Source organism: Xenopus tropicalis, chromosome 6 (assembly GCF_000004195.4).
Source record: "Xenopus tropicalis strain Nigerian chromosome 6, UCB_Xtro_10.0, whole genome shotgun sequence".
NCBI lineage: Eukaryota > Metazoa > Chordata > Amphibia > Anura > Pipidae > Xenopus > Xenopus tropicalis.
Genome location: NC_030682.2, coordinates 38144331 through 38165707, shown reverse-complemented (window position 1 = coordinate 38165707; position 21377 = coordinate 38144331). Strand labels below are relative to the sequence as shown.

Here is a 21377-nt window from a genome sequence, read left to right as displayed (position 1 = left end):
GTATCATGCCAGGGAACAGCTGAAAATAGGTACAAAACAAAAATATACAGGCATAGGATCTATTATCTGGAATGCTCCAGACCTGGGGTTTTCTGGATAAGAGATATTTCTGTAATTCAGCTCTGCAAAGCTTAAGTCTATTAAAAACATGTAAACATTAAATAAACCCAATAGGATTGTTTTGCCCCCAATAAGGATTAATTATATCTTGGTTGGGATCAAGTACAAGGTACTGTTTTATTATCACAGAGAGAAAGTATAACATTTTTTTCAAAATTAGATTTATTTTTTTTAAATAGGGCCTATGGAAGATGGCCTTCCCATAATTGGAAGATTTCTGGATAACAGGTTTCCGCATAACAGATCCCATGCCATACTGACAAAGCTGACTCTGCAAGTTTCAGAATTGTACTGCTGAAAAAAGCATTGCATTCGTGTTTTACCAAATATTTCATACATATCTGGAAAAGTAGAGCAAACCAGGTTAGTAAATTGTCCCTCTCGTCACTAGCAGTTCCCACTGCACTCTCTGAAAGAGAGAGGTGATTCTATACCTGCCATGTGCAACTGCCTATTTCCCTTATTCTTATGTAGCATTGCTAACTGTACACAGCAATCTGCCTACAGTTATTAAGGTACAAGAAGTCCGGAATCTTACAGTCTATGTTTTGTGTTTTGAGGATATTAAGAAGATTCTACCACAGAACTAAACCCCTTAGTGTTCATTAATTTGGCACTTGTACCTGGGGTCTTGCTGCACTCTGGTGCGAGTGAGTCTAAAAGCGTTGTATAAGCGTCTATGTTTCCCCTCATGAATACAGCTCAGCCAGTTGAAGACATTGGTGTAGGCATCTGGAAAGCAGAAGACCTTCTCTGAAGAACATGAACCTGCACCTGCAGGTGCTAAAGGTGAAACAGGGTAAAGATTGCAAAGCTCAGCAGCTTACTCCTATATTGCATCCGGCCCGGCTGCCGGTAAATGAACCCTGAAGTATTATCCCCATTTATCATAACGTTTCTAACCATCAGAAAAATATTTCAGATGGTCATGAAAGAGTCGTAATTAACTGACCAAAGAAAAACTATACCCCAGAACATGTAGGTAGGTATGTATGTAGGTCTCTGTAAAAATATATTGCATATACAAGGTCATATGGTAAAACCCTGCTTCATCTAAATAAACCATTTTTATAAAAAAAAATACTTTTTAGTATGTACTATGATAGGTCACATCAGCCAATTAATGCACAAAGTCCTGTCTTTTACTCCCAAACTACTTCCTGTTACAGTTAGAGCTGCATTATTTCCTGTCAGGTGATCTTTGAGGGAAGCACACAGCCCATCACTAAATGGTTGCTCAGGGTAAAAGGCAAAGGTAATAAAGGAACTCATTTTTTTTATTTACTGATATATATATATTCCAGTATGATAAGATTCTTTAATAGGCCACTTAACATAATATAAACTATCTGTTGGTTCAATATTTATTCTGCAGGTATAGTTTTCCTTTAAAGAAGATACTCCTTGAAACAGTTGAATTCAGTTCGGGTGTTAATGGCACTTCTGAACTATAACACCACCAAAAGGAGCGCATGTGTGTGTAACAAAAAAAAAAGAAACAGGTTTAAAAAAAGAAAAACTTTTTATTTGTGAAAATAATTAAATTATAACATAAGGCAAAAAAAAATACAATCATAATCTATTTACAACACAAAACAGCAAAGTCCCCGCTACAGGTGAAAATAAATACAATAGATTAAAATGCCATACGTACATATAACAGAAACATGTTACCTGTATCTGATGTGACATAGTTCTAGAAAATCCCTTTCCTTTGTGTCATTGATGGGATAAACAGCATATAATACTTGAACTATGAAGGACATGAAATATACAAATACAATTTCCATTTGGTTTACATCATAATATACAAATCTTCTGTTTGTCACCGGCTCTCTCATTAGTAGGTGTGTGTGTGTCTGAGTGCGGGTACATTGCATTACAATATGGGTATATTCCGTTGCACATTAATGCGTACATATGAACCACATACCACTACTGTTCTAGACAAATGTGATGTCCAGTATACAAATGTAAGACAAATAACCATAACCCTATTTACTTAGTCCTTTAAAAGATAAAAAAGATAAAAGTTCTTGGATCCTGAAGAACATGTCAGCCACTGTTGCCATTTTTAGTGGGCCGACAAAATCAGGCGTACCAATGCAGGTAGGATTATATGTTGCACAAGAAATAGCAAACTGTGTAGGCATTTTGAGTTTAAGACTTCCAGGTGAAAATGGGGCCTTTTTTTTATTGATTTTTTTTCATAAATTATTAATAAACAAAGAAAATCATGTACATTACATATGGTTCCTTCAAATAAATTATATTTAGCAAATATTGATTGTATAACTTTAATTCAATAAATTAGAAAAAAAAATGTAGAATTAAGATTTATAGAAAAACAAATGTACAGATAGATGTGAAAGGGAAAATTCCAGTGGGAAGCGTTTAAACTATTAATAAACCTTTATATAAGCCTTCCTATAGGAGTGGGAAATGGAAATGTTTCATTGTTTGCTACAAAATTCCTTTCCCAAAAGCAATAGATATTATCCATAGATAAAGAATGTAATGAGTTCCTAGCAACCAATGGCAACTTGGTTTCAATGAGTGAATAACATTGGATGGAAAGAGAAAGAGGAAGAGTTGGGAGGGTTGTTCTGTAACAACAGCGTTTCCCAACACACTGACAGGATAGTAATGAAGTCCTTATGAAATCAACTCTAATTGTGATTATGATTACAATTATGAATATTTAGTGAATGAAAAAATTCCCAGTGGAATTCTTCCGGAAAATGAAAGCTATAAATTCTCCGGACTCATTTTTATCAGCATTCATCAGATTTGCTAAATTCCGATAATATTAGTACCACAGTAATATAAGTATGTAAGCGCAGGCTGCCTTCTGTGTCACTGAACAGAGAGAAATACAAGTCAGGGCCCTCCATCTATTACAGGTTTAAAATATGAATGCTTATTTATTAATTTTCAAATCTGTAAAATTTTTGAATTTTTTAAAAATTTGAACTCAAAATTTTACCTTGAATTTGAATATAAAAACTTGATCAAATTAAACCATGAAAAAAACCCTCAAATACATTGAATTCGTACACTGAATTCATATTCTAGCCAGTATTTTCCATGGGTCTACAAACTCAAAAAATGAAAAAGAACTCAAAAGAACTTGAATTGAAAAAACACATGCATTTTTCCTAGAACAATTCCGACTGAATTCTGCATCAAATCGCAAGCTTTTAGTTGCCTACGTTTTACATTCAAGTTTTTCCATTTTTTGCGCTTAACAAATATCAAGCATTGGAGTTTTGGAAACAATAATTTCAAAGTTTTTGTGCAAAAAAATGTCAAATTGTGAAACAAATTTGCATTCGAACAAAACTTACCCCTTTTAATGTGGCAGCTTGAACATCCCCAACTGAAATGTCATAATTTGTGTAACAAATTTCCGATAACAGCAACAGTATGGTATCTACATGTTTGGGGCCTTTCATGAATATGGAGCATTATGCCTTGTAGTTATTAAACCATTTAAACAGTTCAAAAGCCCAAAAAGATCATTTTGCATGAATTCAGGCTAATTTGCAAAAAAATTAAAAACAAGATTTTTTTTTGTTACAAATAGGACACATTGGGAAATTGACTTGCTCCATTTCACAGCTCTCTGGTTACCAGGTGTCCAGATAATAGATCCTATACCTGTATATAGAATTATGCAACATTCAAGTAAAAATATGTTTCTGATACCTGCATTTCCATGAAAGAGCCTTTAAGGAAAAGGTGCAGACATTTTGGTAAATAGTATTTGTCCAAAAAATGATGATGAACAGCATTTTCCTTTATAAACTGACAGCAGTAATGCTATATGGAACAAGAAAATGGAGTCTGCATTAACACTTGTGTTATTTCTTGCCGTCCATGATGGTCACAGTAAAATGAAAGATGTTATCGCTTGTTATGGAAGGTTCTGTCGTTGATTTAGAGTATGCCATATCCCTGTTTCTCCTCCAGCAAGTTGTTTTTGAAAGTCAGGCTGTTTCTCCAGAACATGACATGCCCACAGTTCAGGTTACCTAACAAAACGTATGGCGAAATGAGAGTTTGCACATTATACAAAAATTATAAGTCAAGCTTAACTTTTGGTCACGCTTTCAACGTTCAAGGCTTTCCTTATGTACATGTCATTTATCACATATTTATTGACAAGGACATAATTACATTTTCTTTTAATTGTTACCAGAGTTCTGTGAAAGACATTTCCATATAGTGTTTGAGGAACCAAATTCTCACTTTAACTGAAGCTATTATGTGGGAACAAACATTGAAATGAATGAAACTTTACTAAATCTAAAGAAGCCAAAAGCAGGTGCTGTGCTGTCCAACTCACTCTCTTTGTCCTCCCTCCGAGTAAACTCCCACTAAGTAGGAAAACTCAGGAAGACTTGGAACCCATCAGAATAAATGCAGTTAGAAATTTCTCCCTGCTTATAGTTTCCCTACTTTGGATCAAACATTACCTCTCCTGAAAAGTTTAATCCCATTACTCGAAAAATTACTGGAGAAAGTATAAAGTAGTGGAAAAGTCTTCTCCTTAAAAAAAAAGCCATTTTGCCAACAAGAATTTTGAGGTCCTGGTGATCCAAAACCTCTTTAGTCTTGCAGTAAAGTTGTGCTAGATTGGGATCTGTGCCAGGGGTGGCTTGTTGGGGTGAGTGACACATTCTTGCTAAGTGGTTGTACAAGGGGCATTGTTCTGTCACACAGAATTTGACAATGTTTGTAATGTCTTGATATTCCCTTATATAATAAAATGTTTTTAAATTTTGTTAGTTGCAAACTCATCTTTAACAAAAGTACTATTTCTATGTTTAACAAAGGTATAAATAGGTAACAGTTCATGGCCATCCAAAACCCCTATTTTGACAAAGACATGCCTTGAACGCCAGGGGCGCTGCTGCCATGAGGCGAGTTGAGAAACTTGCCTTCGACGGGAACGCCCCCAAAGTTACCAGGGGTGGCAAAAAGCCTTTCCTGGTAAGAGCTGAATTTCTGTTTTTCAAACCGGAAGTTTAACTCTGTTAGTGGAGAGAGTGCAAGAGCACTCGCTGCACTAGTGATGTGGCCCCCCCCCCGAACCCCCTTTAGCACACTTTTATGAGAAGGATATCTTTAATCAGTTTATTTTATCATTGTCCCCTAACATATAACTGGCGCAATACCTAAGTCACTTGCAAAGTGACAGGGGATTCTGAAAACATCTGCCTATATGTGCAGCATTTAGGGAGAGGATTTAATAAATATAGATATATTTTTTGTCTGTTTTTGCCATGGGGTGAGAGTTTTTTCCTATTTGCACCACTCTATATGTTCCCTTAAGTAAAGCAATGGAAAGGGTAATGATTACTAGTAGAATACTTTGGACACAATAGAAAATGTATGTATGGTAGTATTTAGTTCCTTCATGTTATACCAGCCCTGCTGCAAGAAATATGATTGCTTCTTTAAATAACAGATATTTCTGAGCATTTCTACTTGCTCTAAAATGCCAATGCATTGCAGCTCTCATAATGTAAATCAAACCAGGAAGCCATCTATGACTAAAGACAAATACATCCAATAAAGGTAGATTTGATAAGCACAATCACTTTTTTAGTATTTCGTCTTAGTCTCTTCTAACACAGATATTCCAGCAATAGGGGCAAGATTACAAACAAATGAAAAAAGGAATATGAAGAGTTGAATGTCAGGATTCCTATTCTCAAATCGAAAAGACAGACCAGAAAAAAATCCGTTGGGTGCTGAAAACTGGTTCTGAATAAATAATTTTTTTTTTTAAATTGTACCATATTGTCAAAAGTTTTATAGTAAGTGCCTGTATCAAACTTCAAAGAATAACTTTAATGATAAATCCTGGAGCTAAATCTTTGCCTATTACCTGTTGCACAAAAACTGCCTTCTGTTCAGACTGAAGGTGTGTTTTAATTTCATCCTCGCTATCTGGTGGCTCCTCTTTCACTTTTACAGATCCGAGATGTCCTGTCCTAAGATCTGTACTGCTGTAACTTCTTGTGTTGTCTGCAGAGGAACTCTTTTCTTGTATCACATTATCTCCATGAAGATCTTCCTCGGCTTCTTCAAGATGCCCCTCAGGTTGTCGAAGTTGCTCAATAGATTTGGAAAGTATCTTTAAAATAAAATGCACAGGTGTTAAATGTAATGAAAACACGTCTTTTTACACCTCTGCAAAGATATAGTAGATAGTGAGTATATTCTTATTGGTTACTATGGAGAAGAGCTCTCCAGTTTGATATCTGTGGGCCAGAGGATGTTCTTCAAGCCCTCTTTATGGCCTCAAGGCTCATTGTCTTCCTTGCATGACATTAGTTGCTTTTATATTCAGATCCACAGTTTGTTTTTTGGATATTTGACAAACAACATGGAAAACTAGGCAGCACTGATGTAGAAAACCTTATTATGACAAAACAGAATAAGTAATGTTTAATGCATGTAATACAGGGAATATCCCTGTGATGTCAGAATTGGTGAATACAATAATAGCATTAATCAAAATGTTCCTTGTACAATTACAAGGGAATAGCAGCTGACATATACGTGTGTCTGAATATCTACAGTATGCTATTAAGATGATATGCCCTACATTTCTCAACAAGTACAGTGAATTACCATGAAGTATTGTCCTTACAAAGCATATAATGCATTTACACTCATATTGTAATTACAGACATAACAGATGTTACAGCAACTATTATCCATATAGCCTCAATAGAAAATAACTGGAATAAGTGATTCAGTATACATCCCCAAAGGTATAGCAGAACATGGCTGGGTCAATGAAGAAGAGTGAATGAATAGCCTTCTAACTACAGAATGATGCTTACTAGTAGAATCCCATTATACTGTCCCAAATAAATGAAAAATACACATCCCCTCAGCAAGCTATCCTGCATACGTAACTCATTAAATCCACATTTGCAACTGGGTATCTCCTTGGCTTGATAAATCTGATTTCATTAATTCATTTTGATTAGAATACACTGAACTAAATGCCAAACAAGTTTCATGCAATACTCATGTCTCATACGCATGGATCCTTCCTACAGTCTCTATCATTGACTACTTAACTCCCACTGTACGCCTCATTGTCCAACAGCTCTGCATGCATATACAAAGTAAAGCCTACTAGTCATGAGTAAAAACCACTAAATTCAGAGGCCTATTAATTAAAGATTCAAAAATCCCCTTTTTCTTTTTGAGATCTCGAATTTTCAAATTCAAGTTTTCCAAACTCAAATTTTGGAGAATTATTAATTGAAAAAATGAATTCAAGTTTTTTTATACAGTCAAATTTGAGCAAAATAGATTTTCTTGAGATTTTTTCCTTGTTTTTTTTTTGTATATAAGCTACCAATTGAAAAAAAAAATTCTCAGAAAAGTTTAATTGTTTTTTCGCCTCTCGATTGAAGGTAAAACAAAAGACTTGAGTTTTGACTTAATTAATAAACCGCCCACCCCAATGTGAAACATTATTCCTCTGCATCAACAATTTTCATTTGCATAAACTGAATACAGATCCCTTATCCGGAAACCCATTATCCAGAAAGCTCAGAATTACGGAAAGCCCGTCTCCCATAGACTCCATTTTAATCAAATAATTCAGAATTTTAAAACTGATTTCCTTTTTTTCTGTAGTAATAAAACAGAACCTTGTACTTGATCCCAACTAAGATATAAGTAATCCTTATTGGATGCAAAACAATCGTATTGGGTTTAATTAATGTTTTATTGATTTTTCAGTAGACTTAAGGTATGGAGATCCGAATTACAGAAAGACTTCTTATCCGGAATACCCTTGGCCCTGAGCATTCTGGATAACGGGTCCTATACCTATATATGAAAGTATTTAGCAACTCAATACACCAGAGACTGCAAACTCTATAGAGCACTCAGAGCAGTGTATGTAATAAAATGTTTTGGAGAAAAAGTTATTTTAGCATCAAAAACTATGCCACCTTCAAGCAGTCCTTAAAAATGTGCTCTGGGCAATTACAATTTACAGTGTAATCACTGTCTAATGAAGAATACTGCTTTGTAAAATACTAATTTGTATTATTATTGATGCAATTGTTTCCCATTTACAAATTTTACTACCTTTGCCCATAGTCAGTTGTGCCGTTTTGCTGCCTCACTTGATACAATGGTGCAAGGTTGCACAGTATAAAGAATATTCTATCAGGGGCTCACAGTGAATTACTGTCAATAATGTCATCTGGTTCTGTTTAAAATAAAGTGTCAAAAATGATATTTCATTCTGGTTTTGAACATTGCTGTTTTAATGCTGGCACCGCCAATCCTGTATAATTCCCTCAATGAAGGCACAATGTTGTTAGAGGGTTAACCATCATATGTACTTTTTTTTTTTATAAGAATGCTCAGGACTGAAGGGGGTGGGACGTTAATAAGAAACAGTTATACTGCTAGGGGTTATCTGCTCATTTCTCCCAGCGGGCTTTGAAGTAATGTAACATTAAAGGAATGACAGCACCAAAGTGTGGTTTGTGGATGAACAATGGCTTTTCTTTGACATACTCAGAAAGTATCGATCATTAGCATGACGTCCCTGTGCAAAAAAAAACATTATGAAAGAAAACAGTTTTTAATAAAAGCCAAGGGGTGCGTATTTGTGGCATTGTGGGACTGTTCTTGAGGGGTTTAAGAATGACATTTTTCAAGGTAAATGCATTCAAACCTTTAGAAGGTATATTGAGATTTATCATTCACTTATGAAACTCCCCAGATGGAAAATAACATATATTTCCAGCTGGAGTATTTAAATAATATATTTTGAGGTCTGTAACAGTTATAGAACATAAACTTGTTTAGACAGTTCTGTAAAGGACAACAAACAACAGCAACTATTTTCTTTAAATTATACCACTTCCCTTTGTTTCTGTGAAATTTAAAGGCAACTGAGGCATATCCATAAAAGCATGACTAAAATACAAATGGTCTTTTCTTAAAACGAATGTACATAGTAAAATTTACATCAGCCCTAATGCAAAGAAAATTGCCTCTTGTTAATCTTTCTGTCACCACCATGTTGTTCATTAACTTACTGGATGGCAGTGACAGAAGATCACTTATGTTCCTATGCCAGCTTGCATAACCAAGTGGGTTTCCTACCACATGGCCACAGGGTATCTACCATAAAAATGTAATATAAGCTTTATTATGGAAACAAGGAACTTTATCTAAATGTCAATATTAAAAAATTCTGTCTCTCTACATGCAGGCGTAGGAGCCGCTAACTGAAAGACACGTAATTGTAATAGATTATTATAATAGATTATTATAATAGATTACTTATTGTACAGCGCTGCGGAATATGTTGGCGCTTTATAAATAAATGTTAATAATAATAATAGATTGTCTAGGCAAAAGAAGCACACACTATGGTGTATTAGAGCTGTCAATCAAACTCAGGCTCTGACTCCTGCAAGGAAAAAGGATAATGGGAGTCAGATTGCTGAGAGGAGGACAGTGAAGAGTAACTTAATTATTTCAGAAATGGTACATGCATTTTAACAGATTAAATTTGAAAAGTTTATTTTCATAAAGCGGAGCTTATATTAACATAAAAGGCCCCCAATGTTAATGCCGTATCAGCCAGAAGGGCAGGCAAAGTCTTTCAACTGCATTTTGTTGTGCTTAGGACAAAATGTAGGATAAAATAAAATGTTTGCAGATCACCTCCTTTGATCGTAAAGAGGAATCACCCATGGTATATAAAGCTTAGATACATTGTACAAAACTATACAATTTATCTTGAAAATTTCCAGATCCAGTATCTTACTGCTACCCTTAAGGACAGTGGCACACGGGGATATTAGTCACTCTGCGATAAATCTTTGTTACCGTGGGCGACTAATTTCCCTGCAATGCCGTCCCTATGGTAAGAATGCGAATCGCATACGCGTCACTTCAGTTTCCCGAAGTTGCCCATAAAGTTTCCTTGAGAGACCAATTTACATGTTTAGTCACCTGCGGTAACAAAAATTTGTCACGGGCGACTAATTTCCATGTGTCACTGCCCTAAGGGTGTAGTCACACAGAGCTACTTAGTAGCAGCTACTTTTTCACGGCTACTAAACTCCAGAAAATACCCTGCCATTGACAATACTGAGAATTGCCTCTGCTAAAACACATGTAGAGACAATTATCAGTAAATGATCAGCATTGTCTAATTTAGTAGGCACGAGAAGTAGCTGCTACTAGTAGCTCCATGTGTCTTCACCCTAAGGAAACCTGAAATGTCTTTGCCAGCTAGTTAATTAAATTAACAATGAATATCTACATTTAGAACATAATGTATGTCAATTCATGTATTTTAAACAAAGGTATTGTCTCTTTTTACTGAACAAAGAGAAAAGGATAATCTCATTATACAGAGCTAATTATCCATAGATTGCCTTGCAGGGGAGACTGTATGTGTGCCTGTGTGTATTGTGTAACTGTACAACGCCATGCTCTGAAACAAAGCAATTGATCAGCATAAAAATCCAAAATGCATTTGTTTCTTTATTTATCTATCATAAAGTACCTATATTTTCTGAAATGATACAAACATAATCCATTGAGTTTTAATGCAGTTGGGTTCCACTGTGTTAAATCAAATTCTGTAAAAGTGATCAAAGTGCTGCCATAGGAAGCCAGCTGTCCCGTGCACAGAAGTGAATTAAATCTGACAACAGCCTGCCGTCCAAAAGAAAGAACGGTTCAGATTTCCAAATATTAATATTTCAAAAGTAAAGCAATGCTTTTCCACCCACACTTGAATGGAATGCCACAATTTGCATTCCAAGTACAACTTTTAAGGTGTTTTAAATAGAGGATTGCATAGGTGAAATATCAACTGTGAAAATAGAGTTCTTGTATTTTTAGGATTACAAAAAAAAAAATAGCAGGCTGAAAATTCACTTCTAAAATGTTAATAAAAGAAGCGACTTCTAAAGTTGCACTCGGCGGGGAAAGTGCTGTACTTTCAATAACTGTACAGCTAGACCTAAGGCAGTCTTTCTAATGGCTAGAAAAAAACTGATAATCTCTAAACCAGATAAAGGAAATTAATGTCTCTCCTACTTTCAAAACTACAATACATTTAATAGTACTATTAATCCAGGATATTTTCACAGGACACAACATCAGTGTTTTGTCTGGGTGGGCATTAGTGGAAAGACCAAAAGCCCTAGCTAAAATGTATACTGTGTGCTGTTTAATGTTTGTATAGGTATGGGACCCATTATCCAGAATGCCCGAGACCCAGGGACAAGGGGATCTTTCAATAATTTTGATCTCCATACCTTAAGCCTGCTAAAAATATAACTTAAACATTAAATAAGCCCAACAGGATAGTTTTGCCTCCCATAAGGATTCATTATATCTTAGTTAGTACTGTTTTATTATTACAAAGAAAAAGGAAATATTTAAAAATTAGATTTATTTTTTAAAAATGGATTCTATGGAAGATGGCCTTCCCATAATTATGAGGTTTTTGGATAACGGATCTCATACCTGTATTTGCACCATCTGTAATGTTTAGTAGAGTTGTGTGAGGATTTGGAAATTTTCTTGTTTTTGAATTTTTTAACTTGTAAGGGTGGCATGGGTTTTGGAGAAAAATTTGTATAGCTTTATAGGCTTTATAGCTGTATAGCTTTACAGGGGCAGTAAAAATCAATGTCTGTCACCCCAAAGTGATTATAATCAGTGGCTTTTTTTACTGTAAAAGAGTTACCAAGTATTCTGAAATGTCTGTTTCAGTTTTGTAGTAGTTTTTGTGTGTCCATTCCATACTGTTGTACACATGAGACTAATGCAGTCTTGCTCTGATAAGGAGCATTTGAATGGACATTCATTACACAGTAGATGCCAGACCTATGCTTATATATGATGAGTATGCATAGCCACTCTGTAACCACTAGTAACTGCCCGAGAGGCAGACGGACACATCTATATTCTAACTGAAGCAGTAGCAGTATAGGTCCTATATCTTTTGCACGTTAAGAGACTTTTCAAACACATCCCAGCAAACCTAAAAATTACCATGTGTACATGTCATAAGTCAAAGGAGCCAAGGGTAAATGTTTGTGTCACTGGCCAGGGTCACAGGAAAGTGTATACAAATAAGAATTGCTATTGATATTCTGTTATCCCTTACTGCTACCCAGTGCTGCTCACAGCCAAGAGCGGTCTAGTTTCTTTCTCTTTCCTTAAATTTCTTTATTTTAAACTCTGCTAAAAAGTCATTCTTGATAAACCTATAGCCTTTTTCATTAATAACTGGGTACCTACTGTAAAAATATTTCTTGGTCTGTTTCCTTAGAAGCAGAACTAAGTCTGTTTGCCAAACCCTGATGCTTAGATGGTAGAAATGGTAAAGAAAACAGAAATTCCACAATATTTTTCCTACTATACAGTAGAGCTCTTGCTAACTACAGGGCTCAGAGCTGTGGAGTCAGTGCCCTTTGCTAGTTGCCAGAAGTGGTGTGGTTTTAATATATCCAATAATAATTATTTTGACTAGTCTTCTCTTTTCTTGACAGCGTGGAATATCTTTAGGAATTTATGAGATTTTATCAGTGTGAATATTTTCATTCATGCTTAGTCCTTAGCAGGAAGTTCCTAAGACCCCAGTAACGCACTAATATAGCACTTCACATTATAACTGTTAGCCTTGTGATGGTTCCCTCGTCAGTAATACTAGGCATCAGGCTCTACATATGGAAGGTATAAATGAGGATAAGCAAGGCTAACTAAATAAAACAGCAGGATCAGACAGGTAAATGTTTTAGTTCCAGCTCCAGCTTTGAAGTACAATATCCCTATTAAAATAGATTCAATAATCTGCAGTACTCCCAACACAGTTGGCTAATGTTTGAAGTTTTATTTTATATATTTGCTTTACCGGTGCCTCACACTCAAAACAAATCACTGGCTTGCAAATAAATAATAATAATAAAATTGTAGGAAATTATACTATCTGTGCTTATTGCATAGAAAAATATACTGGTATTTTCCAGATAAGGTCCGTTTAATTGAGTTTTTATGGATTCAGAAGCGATATTTGCTTGCATTTAAAAAAACACACAGGGAAGGCCTCACAAAGACTGGCGTTACTTTTCACACTTTAAAGGGATTGTTCACCTTAAAATTAGCTTTTAGGGCTCTGGCACACGGGGAGATTAGTCACCCACGACAAATCTCCCGTGTCTCGGGCAACTAATCTCCCCGGATTGCCATCCCACCGGCGAAAATGTAAATCACCGGTGGGATGGCATACGCGGCTGCGCGATTTCACTGAAATTGCGCAAGTTTCCTCTTCTTAGCCATATAATCTACCCTTATATTAAGAGAAGGTAATATACTATACAATGGGTCTCACTGCAGGCTCCTTATGGTCAATCAGAGGCCCAGTGACTCAATCAAAGACATTTTGATTAGTAAAATGTATTTTTGAGCTTATTTAGTGTATATGTGTATTTAGTGTATATGTAACATAAATAATGTGTTATCAATATCCATGCTTTGGGAATGCTTGGGTTCCAGGCAGTTCACAACCAACATTACAAGGTGACAGTCCTTCTAGACTCGCATTTTACTTACTTTGTTCATGTGAATCTGTTGTTGATATTGTTTCTGCTTCTCCAAGAACTGCTGGTGCTGCTGTTGGATAACCAGTTGAGCCAGTGTGCTCTGGGGCAAAGGAGCAGATTGGGTTCGGTGAAGGGGCCTGTGGCGAGGCAGTTTGTGAGCCACTCTTCCAGCTGGTGAAACTCTTTCCTTAGCTGGTAGGGGCGACTGATGCAGAACAGGTGTCCCACCTGAAGCAAATAGCAAAGTGATACATATACATGATACATATAAATACTATATACTATATAAATATATGGGCATAGTCTGAATTGTACCTCTGGATAAGTTTAATAGAAACAACCCTATAAAACATTTATATTAACTTAATACTTTTACTTAATAGGACAACTTGGCAAATTTGTAATTATGGCTACTTGTAAGGAAAATGAGGTGAAGTTGGAGAGGGGGAGGTGTCAAATGGTTAAGATTTCCACCACTGATGTTCAAGAACACTAGCATGCTAGTGCAGTCCTGACCCAAGTAAATGGATATAAGTGGTGCCATTATAAGGTAATCACAATGGAAAGGTCTTGTTCTTTAAAGTGAAGTGTGCCACTGGCACCGATTGAACCATCTTAATTCTATATACCAACTAGACACTAAAGTTAGGCTGCTGTGATTTCTATGGTATGACATGGTCAGTGCAGTGTTACCAGCAATGGAGAGTAGAAACCTATAGCCAAGAGCCTTCCTTGACTAAATGGAACCCAAGTTTACAGTTTGCATGGATTTCCATTGGTTTCTATCTATTCATTGACCACATAGTGAACAACCAGATTGTTTAAAAACCTATCAGAAAGATCACTTATCAAGTGCCAAAGAGGTTAAGTCAAGCTGAGATAAGAAGTAACTGCTTAATTTAGAATGCTAAGATTTCTCTAAATTCCTTAGGGGAAACCTCATTTGCCACTCATTAATCAACTCAGCTAAAATACCTTTATTGTAATTTCATTTTACCAGTAACTTTCCACAGTTGTGTGAAGTAAATAACGCCTTACAGTAAGTAACGTATATGCAATTCAGAGTTGTGTCAATTGATCTCATTAAATCACAGAGAGTCTTAAAGAGTCTTTAAGTGTGACTGTATGGCATTACCTGAAGCTAAAATCTTCTGCTGACGCATCTGTTCTTTCAACAGTAAGTGTTGCAGTAGGGCCTGGTGACTGCTATTGGTCTTTCCTTCCAGGGAAACGTGATTTGAGGATGTAGGGATGCCTCCAGCGTACTGTCCGGCCACAGAAACCCCCTGCCGGGGTGCCTGAGGGTCGTACTTTTGTTGCTCTTTTAATGAAGATGAGGTCTGAGTTGCAAATGAAAAGAAACAACTTTTAATCTCATTACATGCACGTTTGGAGCTTTCACTGTCAATGAATTCAGTGTTTTGTCTCAGGTATAACAATGATCTCAGTGAATGGATACATTAGTAAATAGGGAGCAGCTTATCAAGAAACATTGAAACAAACAAGGATTTTCCCTCTGAAGCAAATTATTCCTTTAACATGTGCCTTTTCTATTTGTGCACATCTGTTTACTGCTTCTTTAGATAAGTATAACTAGATGAATAATACAGGCTCATGTACAAAACCATCTGGCACACGAGCTAGTGCTGCGCATATGCAGTCACTGTAGGCCCACCTGCAGGAGGTATGTGGTATAACACTCACTGGCTGGCCAACATGGCCGCTGCCACCTTCATTGCTAGAAAGGAGAGTTATATTTCATAAGGCAGAGCAGGGGATGATCCCACATACACTCCCACAAGCTCTCACTATGCCCAAATGTTACATAGCAACATCAGAAATACAGACAGAGCACAATGGGATCCCTTCCAAAATAAGTCCTGTTGTCTTTATTCTAGCAAAGGTTCTAGGCCCCTACTTGGCAAGTATCAGAACTGAGTTGTTTTATAATTAAATATTTGCCATGCCTCTCCCTTTACCACAAAACGGCCTTACAAGCACAGTGCTAAGTGTAAATTTTCCTAGCATGTAGTAGCATACAAATTTGCACTTACATTAGGTACAGACAACATCATTAAAAAAACTAATGGTTGCCTAAGTCACAGCTAGAGGAAGGTGTTTAACCCAATAGTGCAGTGCCATTCGCAGAGTATGAGTAATAAAACGTATGGAGGCAAAAGGAGAATAGGGGATGAATGAATAATATTATATTAATATGTAAAGCTTCAATACTTTCAAAAAGTTTCAGTTTAAAAAATGGAATTGCAAAAATGACACAAAGAATACTGTATAAAGAAAAAACATAAATTATAAGAAAGTATACTTCCCCTTAAAATTTATTTTCAACATTACTGGAAATATAAATGAACTTAAATGTAAGCTGTGGGTTTGGTGTAATAATATGTAAGCAGCTAGAGTAGACTGTGTCCTTCTGTGGAACCTGTGCCAACCTCTCTCCTGAAAGGAGCCAGATATTTTCATCTCTTTCCCAGTGGACTCTGGAGTCTATCCCAGAACCCAGTGTTTTCTGTTCACAATTCTCTACTGTGTTACAAATCCCCTACTAATTAACCAGCTAATTACCAGCACTGTCATGTACACCGCCTGATGAATGTCCACATGGCTATGCAATTAACTACACAGAGTATTCAGCAAAATAACTGGAAATGCTGCAGTAGTGGAAATGACTACGACTTAGCTTTAAGCTTTGCTGATCAATTACTGACTTTGGCCATTCAACCTCTACTGCAATCACTCCAGAGTTAATTAGTGAAAATGGAAAAGTAAAAGTACTAGTGATCTAAATTAGTGTGTGTTGGATATTTATATAAGTATATAGAATCCAAGACTGGGATGTTGTGCTCATTGGGGACAGTATAAGTAAAGATGTGTAATGGCAGTAGGCACCGGCCACCAGCAGGTACAATGTGCCAAAACAGCATTTGCACATTAGACTCTAGCAGCAAATGTCAGCAGCACACTGGCCTATGTGGATACAACAATGAATAGATATGAGTAGTCGAATGCCATAGATGGCTCTGAGTACTATAACTTATATAAATCCTAAAAGGATTCCAACAGCTATGGGAACAAATAGTCCCAACATGGAAAATAAACAGTTAAACCTTAAACTATTGTTAACATTGTAGCATGAGGCACACATCGGTAGCAACTGTAAATTTGCCCCAGCACCAGCTTGGGCCCATAAATACCAGTATCCAGCAGCACAAACAGGTTACCATTCGTAGAATGGATTCTGTAAGTATCTTATTCCCTTCATTCAAACCTAAACTGCACCCTATTCGTTGGTTTAGCCCAAACTGCAGATTTTTGTGTGGGAGTCAGGAGGGAGCTTTTATCATATTGAAGACACATCATAATTATTCATGACTTTTCTGAGCTGCGGGCTTATCAGCACTGACATTTGAAAAGTTAAAAACATTGTCTGCTGCGTAATATATTGCTTTTCTTTCCAATCTGTGCCTCTCACTCCTCCTTCTCCATGGCCTGTTCTTCTTCACTGCCCTGTCCTCTTTCCCATTTATCTGACTCCCTATGTACTTGTGGGTCTTTGATGTGCCCCTCACACTCTCATTCACATGCTCTGCTCCTGAATGATGCCTTCCATTCAAATGTCATTGTAGAATGTTTATATCAAGAGTCAACAGCAGTTATAGAATCAGTCAATTCTACTGAATCCCTGCAAACACTTTGCTACTCAGTTTAAATCATTGTGTAAGAAGACATGGGCCTAGATTCAAAACTGAATATACTATGCAGCAAACAAACTTTATTATCATGCTTTATTTATATAGGATGATTTAGATTAACAACCTTAGAATGTGGTGTTAATCTCAATTCTTTGTACAAATCACAATTTGCCCAGTAAATACCAACATTATCTAAGCCATAATCATACTGCAGATTTAATGTAGTCCTAACACTATGATAAGCCCTCTGCAATGCTTGCCTGCTTCTCTGCTGAACAAAGTTCTCATTAAAGGAGCAGGAACAATTTGTGAATGCCTGGGCTGGTTATTAAACATATGCTATTGTAGTGAGAGCACTTGGAATAGGTGGAGTAGGGATTCCACCTACTGGCTATGAAAGGGCACTGTGGATAAAAATAGTAAATGGTATGGCAGCTTCTCTGACCAGAAAGACAGCTAACTGACACCCAAAGTATTTTTTATTCCATATACATGCTTAGTGAAGTTAACTTATTTTAAACTAATTTGAGTATACACATTTTTGTAACCCTGTTGCCCTCCTAAACTTGTGGAATAATACATTTGATGACTTTGTAGAGAGAGGAGGGTTTCATGTGTATTTTTTTTTTGTTTATACTGTAGTTTTAAGTTGGTTCTCCTAATTTCCAAAATTAGTATAATATATTTATCTTGTCAGTGGCATAACTATAGAGAAAGCAGACCCTGTGGTAGCTCGGGGGCCCCGGGGGACAGGGCAGCTGGACTGTGGGGTCTGCTTCCTCGTGTATAGAAACCCCCTCTTTCCAGCCGCTCTCCTACCTAAGAGCAGACGGGGACCTGGGGTGCTAGTGGGCAGGAGGGTGGGGTCCTGGTAGGGTTGGCTGTGTGCCTAAGATTTTTCTGCAGTCTCTGGCCACTCCTGTGATCTTTCCTGTTCTTTATAGACTAGTTTTATTCCCATGTATTTTAAAATTGGTTAAGCCCACAGCCATAATGCAAAGATCACACCTCTGTGAAATGAACCTAAAAATCACACTTTGCTTTTCATTGCTCTATTTTACTTATTTATATGTCATGTGATGAACAAAAAACACCTTTGTATTCATTTAGCCCAAAACACCACCACCAAAGCACAGTTCTATACATTAAACAGACCTACCCACTCCCATAGAAATAAATATATTACTTACATTAAGCTGAGTAGCTGTTGCATGCAGTCCTATAGTAATGTTGGGCAAAGAAGGGGATGTATATAGGTTTAGAAGGTTTAAAGACTTTTCATGATGCACAAGATGATGATGTGAAACCAGATTCTGAAAAACAAATGATTATTATAATTAGTATAATCTAAAATAATAATGTTAGCCCAAACAAATGTGTTTCATCTAAGCAGCTGGCCAGTGTATATGCTTCTGTAATCGACTTCATTGAATTTAAAGGAGTTCTCAAAATCATATTTTGTGGGCATAATGAAAGAAACTCTTTAATATATATTAATTAAATATTTCAAGGGTTTTAAAGTTATTTGTAAATGAAATTACAGGGGAGAGAAGGGTTTGTGTATCCCATTCTGCTAATCAGAGATGAAAACACTGTAACAGAAGTCAGATCAGCCCCATGTCTATCAATCGGTAGGCTAACGTTGTTTTAGAAGTCAGAGCCAGCAGTGCAGAGAATGCAAACAGACAGATGCGCCTTTTCATAGCAATTGCATTTACATATAACCAATAAAATGCTGAATGAATGTATATGGGAAAGCTGCTTAGAATTATATCTTTCATTATGCAAACACAAACATCATTACAAACTTTACCGACTTATTGAGATCTGCACAGCAATAACATATATATATATATAGATATATATATAGAGAGAGAAAGAACAGTTCTTAGTAACACATTTCCTTATAGATTATTTGTATTAGTGGAATTTTCAGTGGAAGTTTTTAACATGTGGTCTAATGCAGCTTTCCTTGAATTACACATTCTGTTGTGAGCATCTTCTGCTGCTCCATAATAATAGCCACATAGGTCTCGTTGCGATCGGGAGCTGTGGCAATATATTACGCCCAGGGGAGTCACATCACTGAAAAAGAATACCCTGTGTAACAGTATGACAACAGTGACTGCTTTCTTCCCAAACAAAAAGCATATGGACCGGTGTTAAGAGACCACCTCTAAGAAGGATACAGCACACCCAGGATTGACTAAGTAAATATAATAACTTGTCAAGCATTTAGAGGTTGGAAAGTGTATAGGTTTTGTCATGGATAAATCTGGGATATCAATTAACTAAAGAAAATAAATTTGGCTAATGTGCTCCTGTCAGTGCACAACGGCGCAACACAAAAACACAGGATGTTATGCAAAAATATAACCCCTTCTCGGCACGATTTTGTTTTGCGATGCTGCCCATAGCCTGGGCTGAGCCAAGAGCGCGCCAGATGAGTGCCGATGAGTAATTCTCTCTCTGACATTTGTGTGGACCCAAGGGGGGAATGATCAACAGAAAGGGCTGCACAGTAGTAAAGGGTGTTAGATTACTGTATTTATAGGAAATCGAGAAAATAGCCATTCATTGTTATGTGCCATTAAATTCCCTCCCCAGTAGGATGGATGGATGGGAACCACTGACCTTTTTATTAGTCTTTGGTGGCAAATTTAAAGAACCAGAATGGGCAGAAATCAATCCATTAAATAAAATAAATGAAATGATGTTTTAAAAAAAAAAATAAAAAAATAGTTGTGCGACACATCTGCAATAGTGCATTAAGATAATCACCTGCTCAATACACAATTTCTGGGAAAAACACATTGTGGTGAAAAAAAACATGGCGATTGCGCTCAAATTTGCACTTTGCTCACTGCACCTGGGTAAGTAAATGTGCCCTAAAGTGTATAAAGGTCTAGAAACAAATGTACGAAGCCACATGCACAAGAAAGCTTGAAGGCAAATGCAGAATCCATTGTCCAAAACTACTGAATGTAAAGACCTGTGACCAGAACTGAGTGAACTACTACTCCCAACATCCTCAGTACGCCTAAATACTGCAACTGATGTTACATAGAATCTCATGCATCTGTGCTCTGCTGAACATACATGTCAGCCCAATGATTATATGGATTGTGTAAGGAACTACATAAACTATAGGTATATATATAGAAAAGATTTGCTTTGGCATAGAAGTAGCAACACCATATATATTCCCATATTGTAATGATATAGTTATGGAAATATTTTTTGGACAAGTTGATGGAATTCAAAGCAGTAGGTAAAATCAAAGCAATATGTCAGAACACTGAGTAGGACATAAGGACACTGCCATGGGCACAAGTACTGGCAAAAGAGAAAGCAATGGGCACGATATTGTTCAGTCTAGTATGCTTAACTCCATGATGAACAGACATGCCAAACAGTCTGCAGACAGTCTGGCAGCGACTCCCTGAGGGCTTGTCTGCCAGTGTGTCCCCAGGCTGCCTTCAGCCACCCATCCTCAGCCTTCACACTTTTATTGGAAGTGCCACTGTAATACTGTAGGCTCCCTAGGGACAGAGGTATAGACAGGTTTAGGGCAAGGACTCCAAGGGGAGTTTCATTACAAAGGTTTCCTTTGGGACAGTGACAACAACCAAGACGCCTAAGATTGTAAGTGATCTCTTCCAATAAGTCAGTGGGAATCTGGTGGCTTATGACACATGGAATTTCTATAGAATGCCCAGTGCACCATTGCCCTTATTCAAATGATTATGCATATCATCTTTTTTGTGCTGCTTATGTCCTTGCCAGCAGACTGTAATATATAAAACATAGTGGGGAGAGCAGGGAACTCAGCAGGACTGCCAGTTAATGTGTATAACTAATAGAATTTCCATATAAATGTCTATAGTCTTTTAAAAAGCTCCCTGTATTTTAGCAT

The 21377-nt window shown here is 36.7% G+C and overlaps 1 protein-coding gene across 4 annotated transcripts in view; it reads right to left on the bottom strand.

Moving 5' to 3' along the window:
• Positions 1 to 1623: 1623 nt before the first annotated feature.
• The window catches only part of hdac9 (histone deacetylase 9), a 278731-nt gene continuing 258977 nt past the window's right edge, over positions 1624 to 21377 (bottom strand). For 3 of the 4 annotated variants that reach the window (XM_031903789.1, XM_031903790.1, XM_004915413.4), the window contains 4 exons: positions 18652 to 18774; positions 14887 to 15091; positions 13762 to 13979; positions 1624 to 6265 (listed from right to left, as the gene is read on the bottom strand). In XM_031903789.1, coding sequence (XP_031759649.1) covers positions 5966 to 6265; positions 13762 to 13979; positions 14887 to 15091; positions 18652 to 18774 — 846 coding nt within the window. In that variant the 3' untranslated portion in view covers positions 1624 to 5965. The remainder of the gene's footprint in view (positions 6266 to 13761; positions 13980 to 14886; positions 15092 to 18651; positions 18775 to 21377) is intronic. The other variant, XM_002933292.5, reaches the window with a different exon arrangement.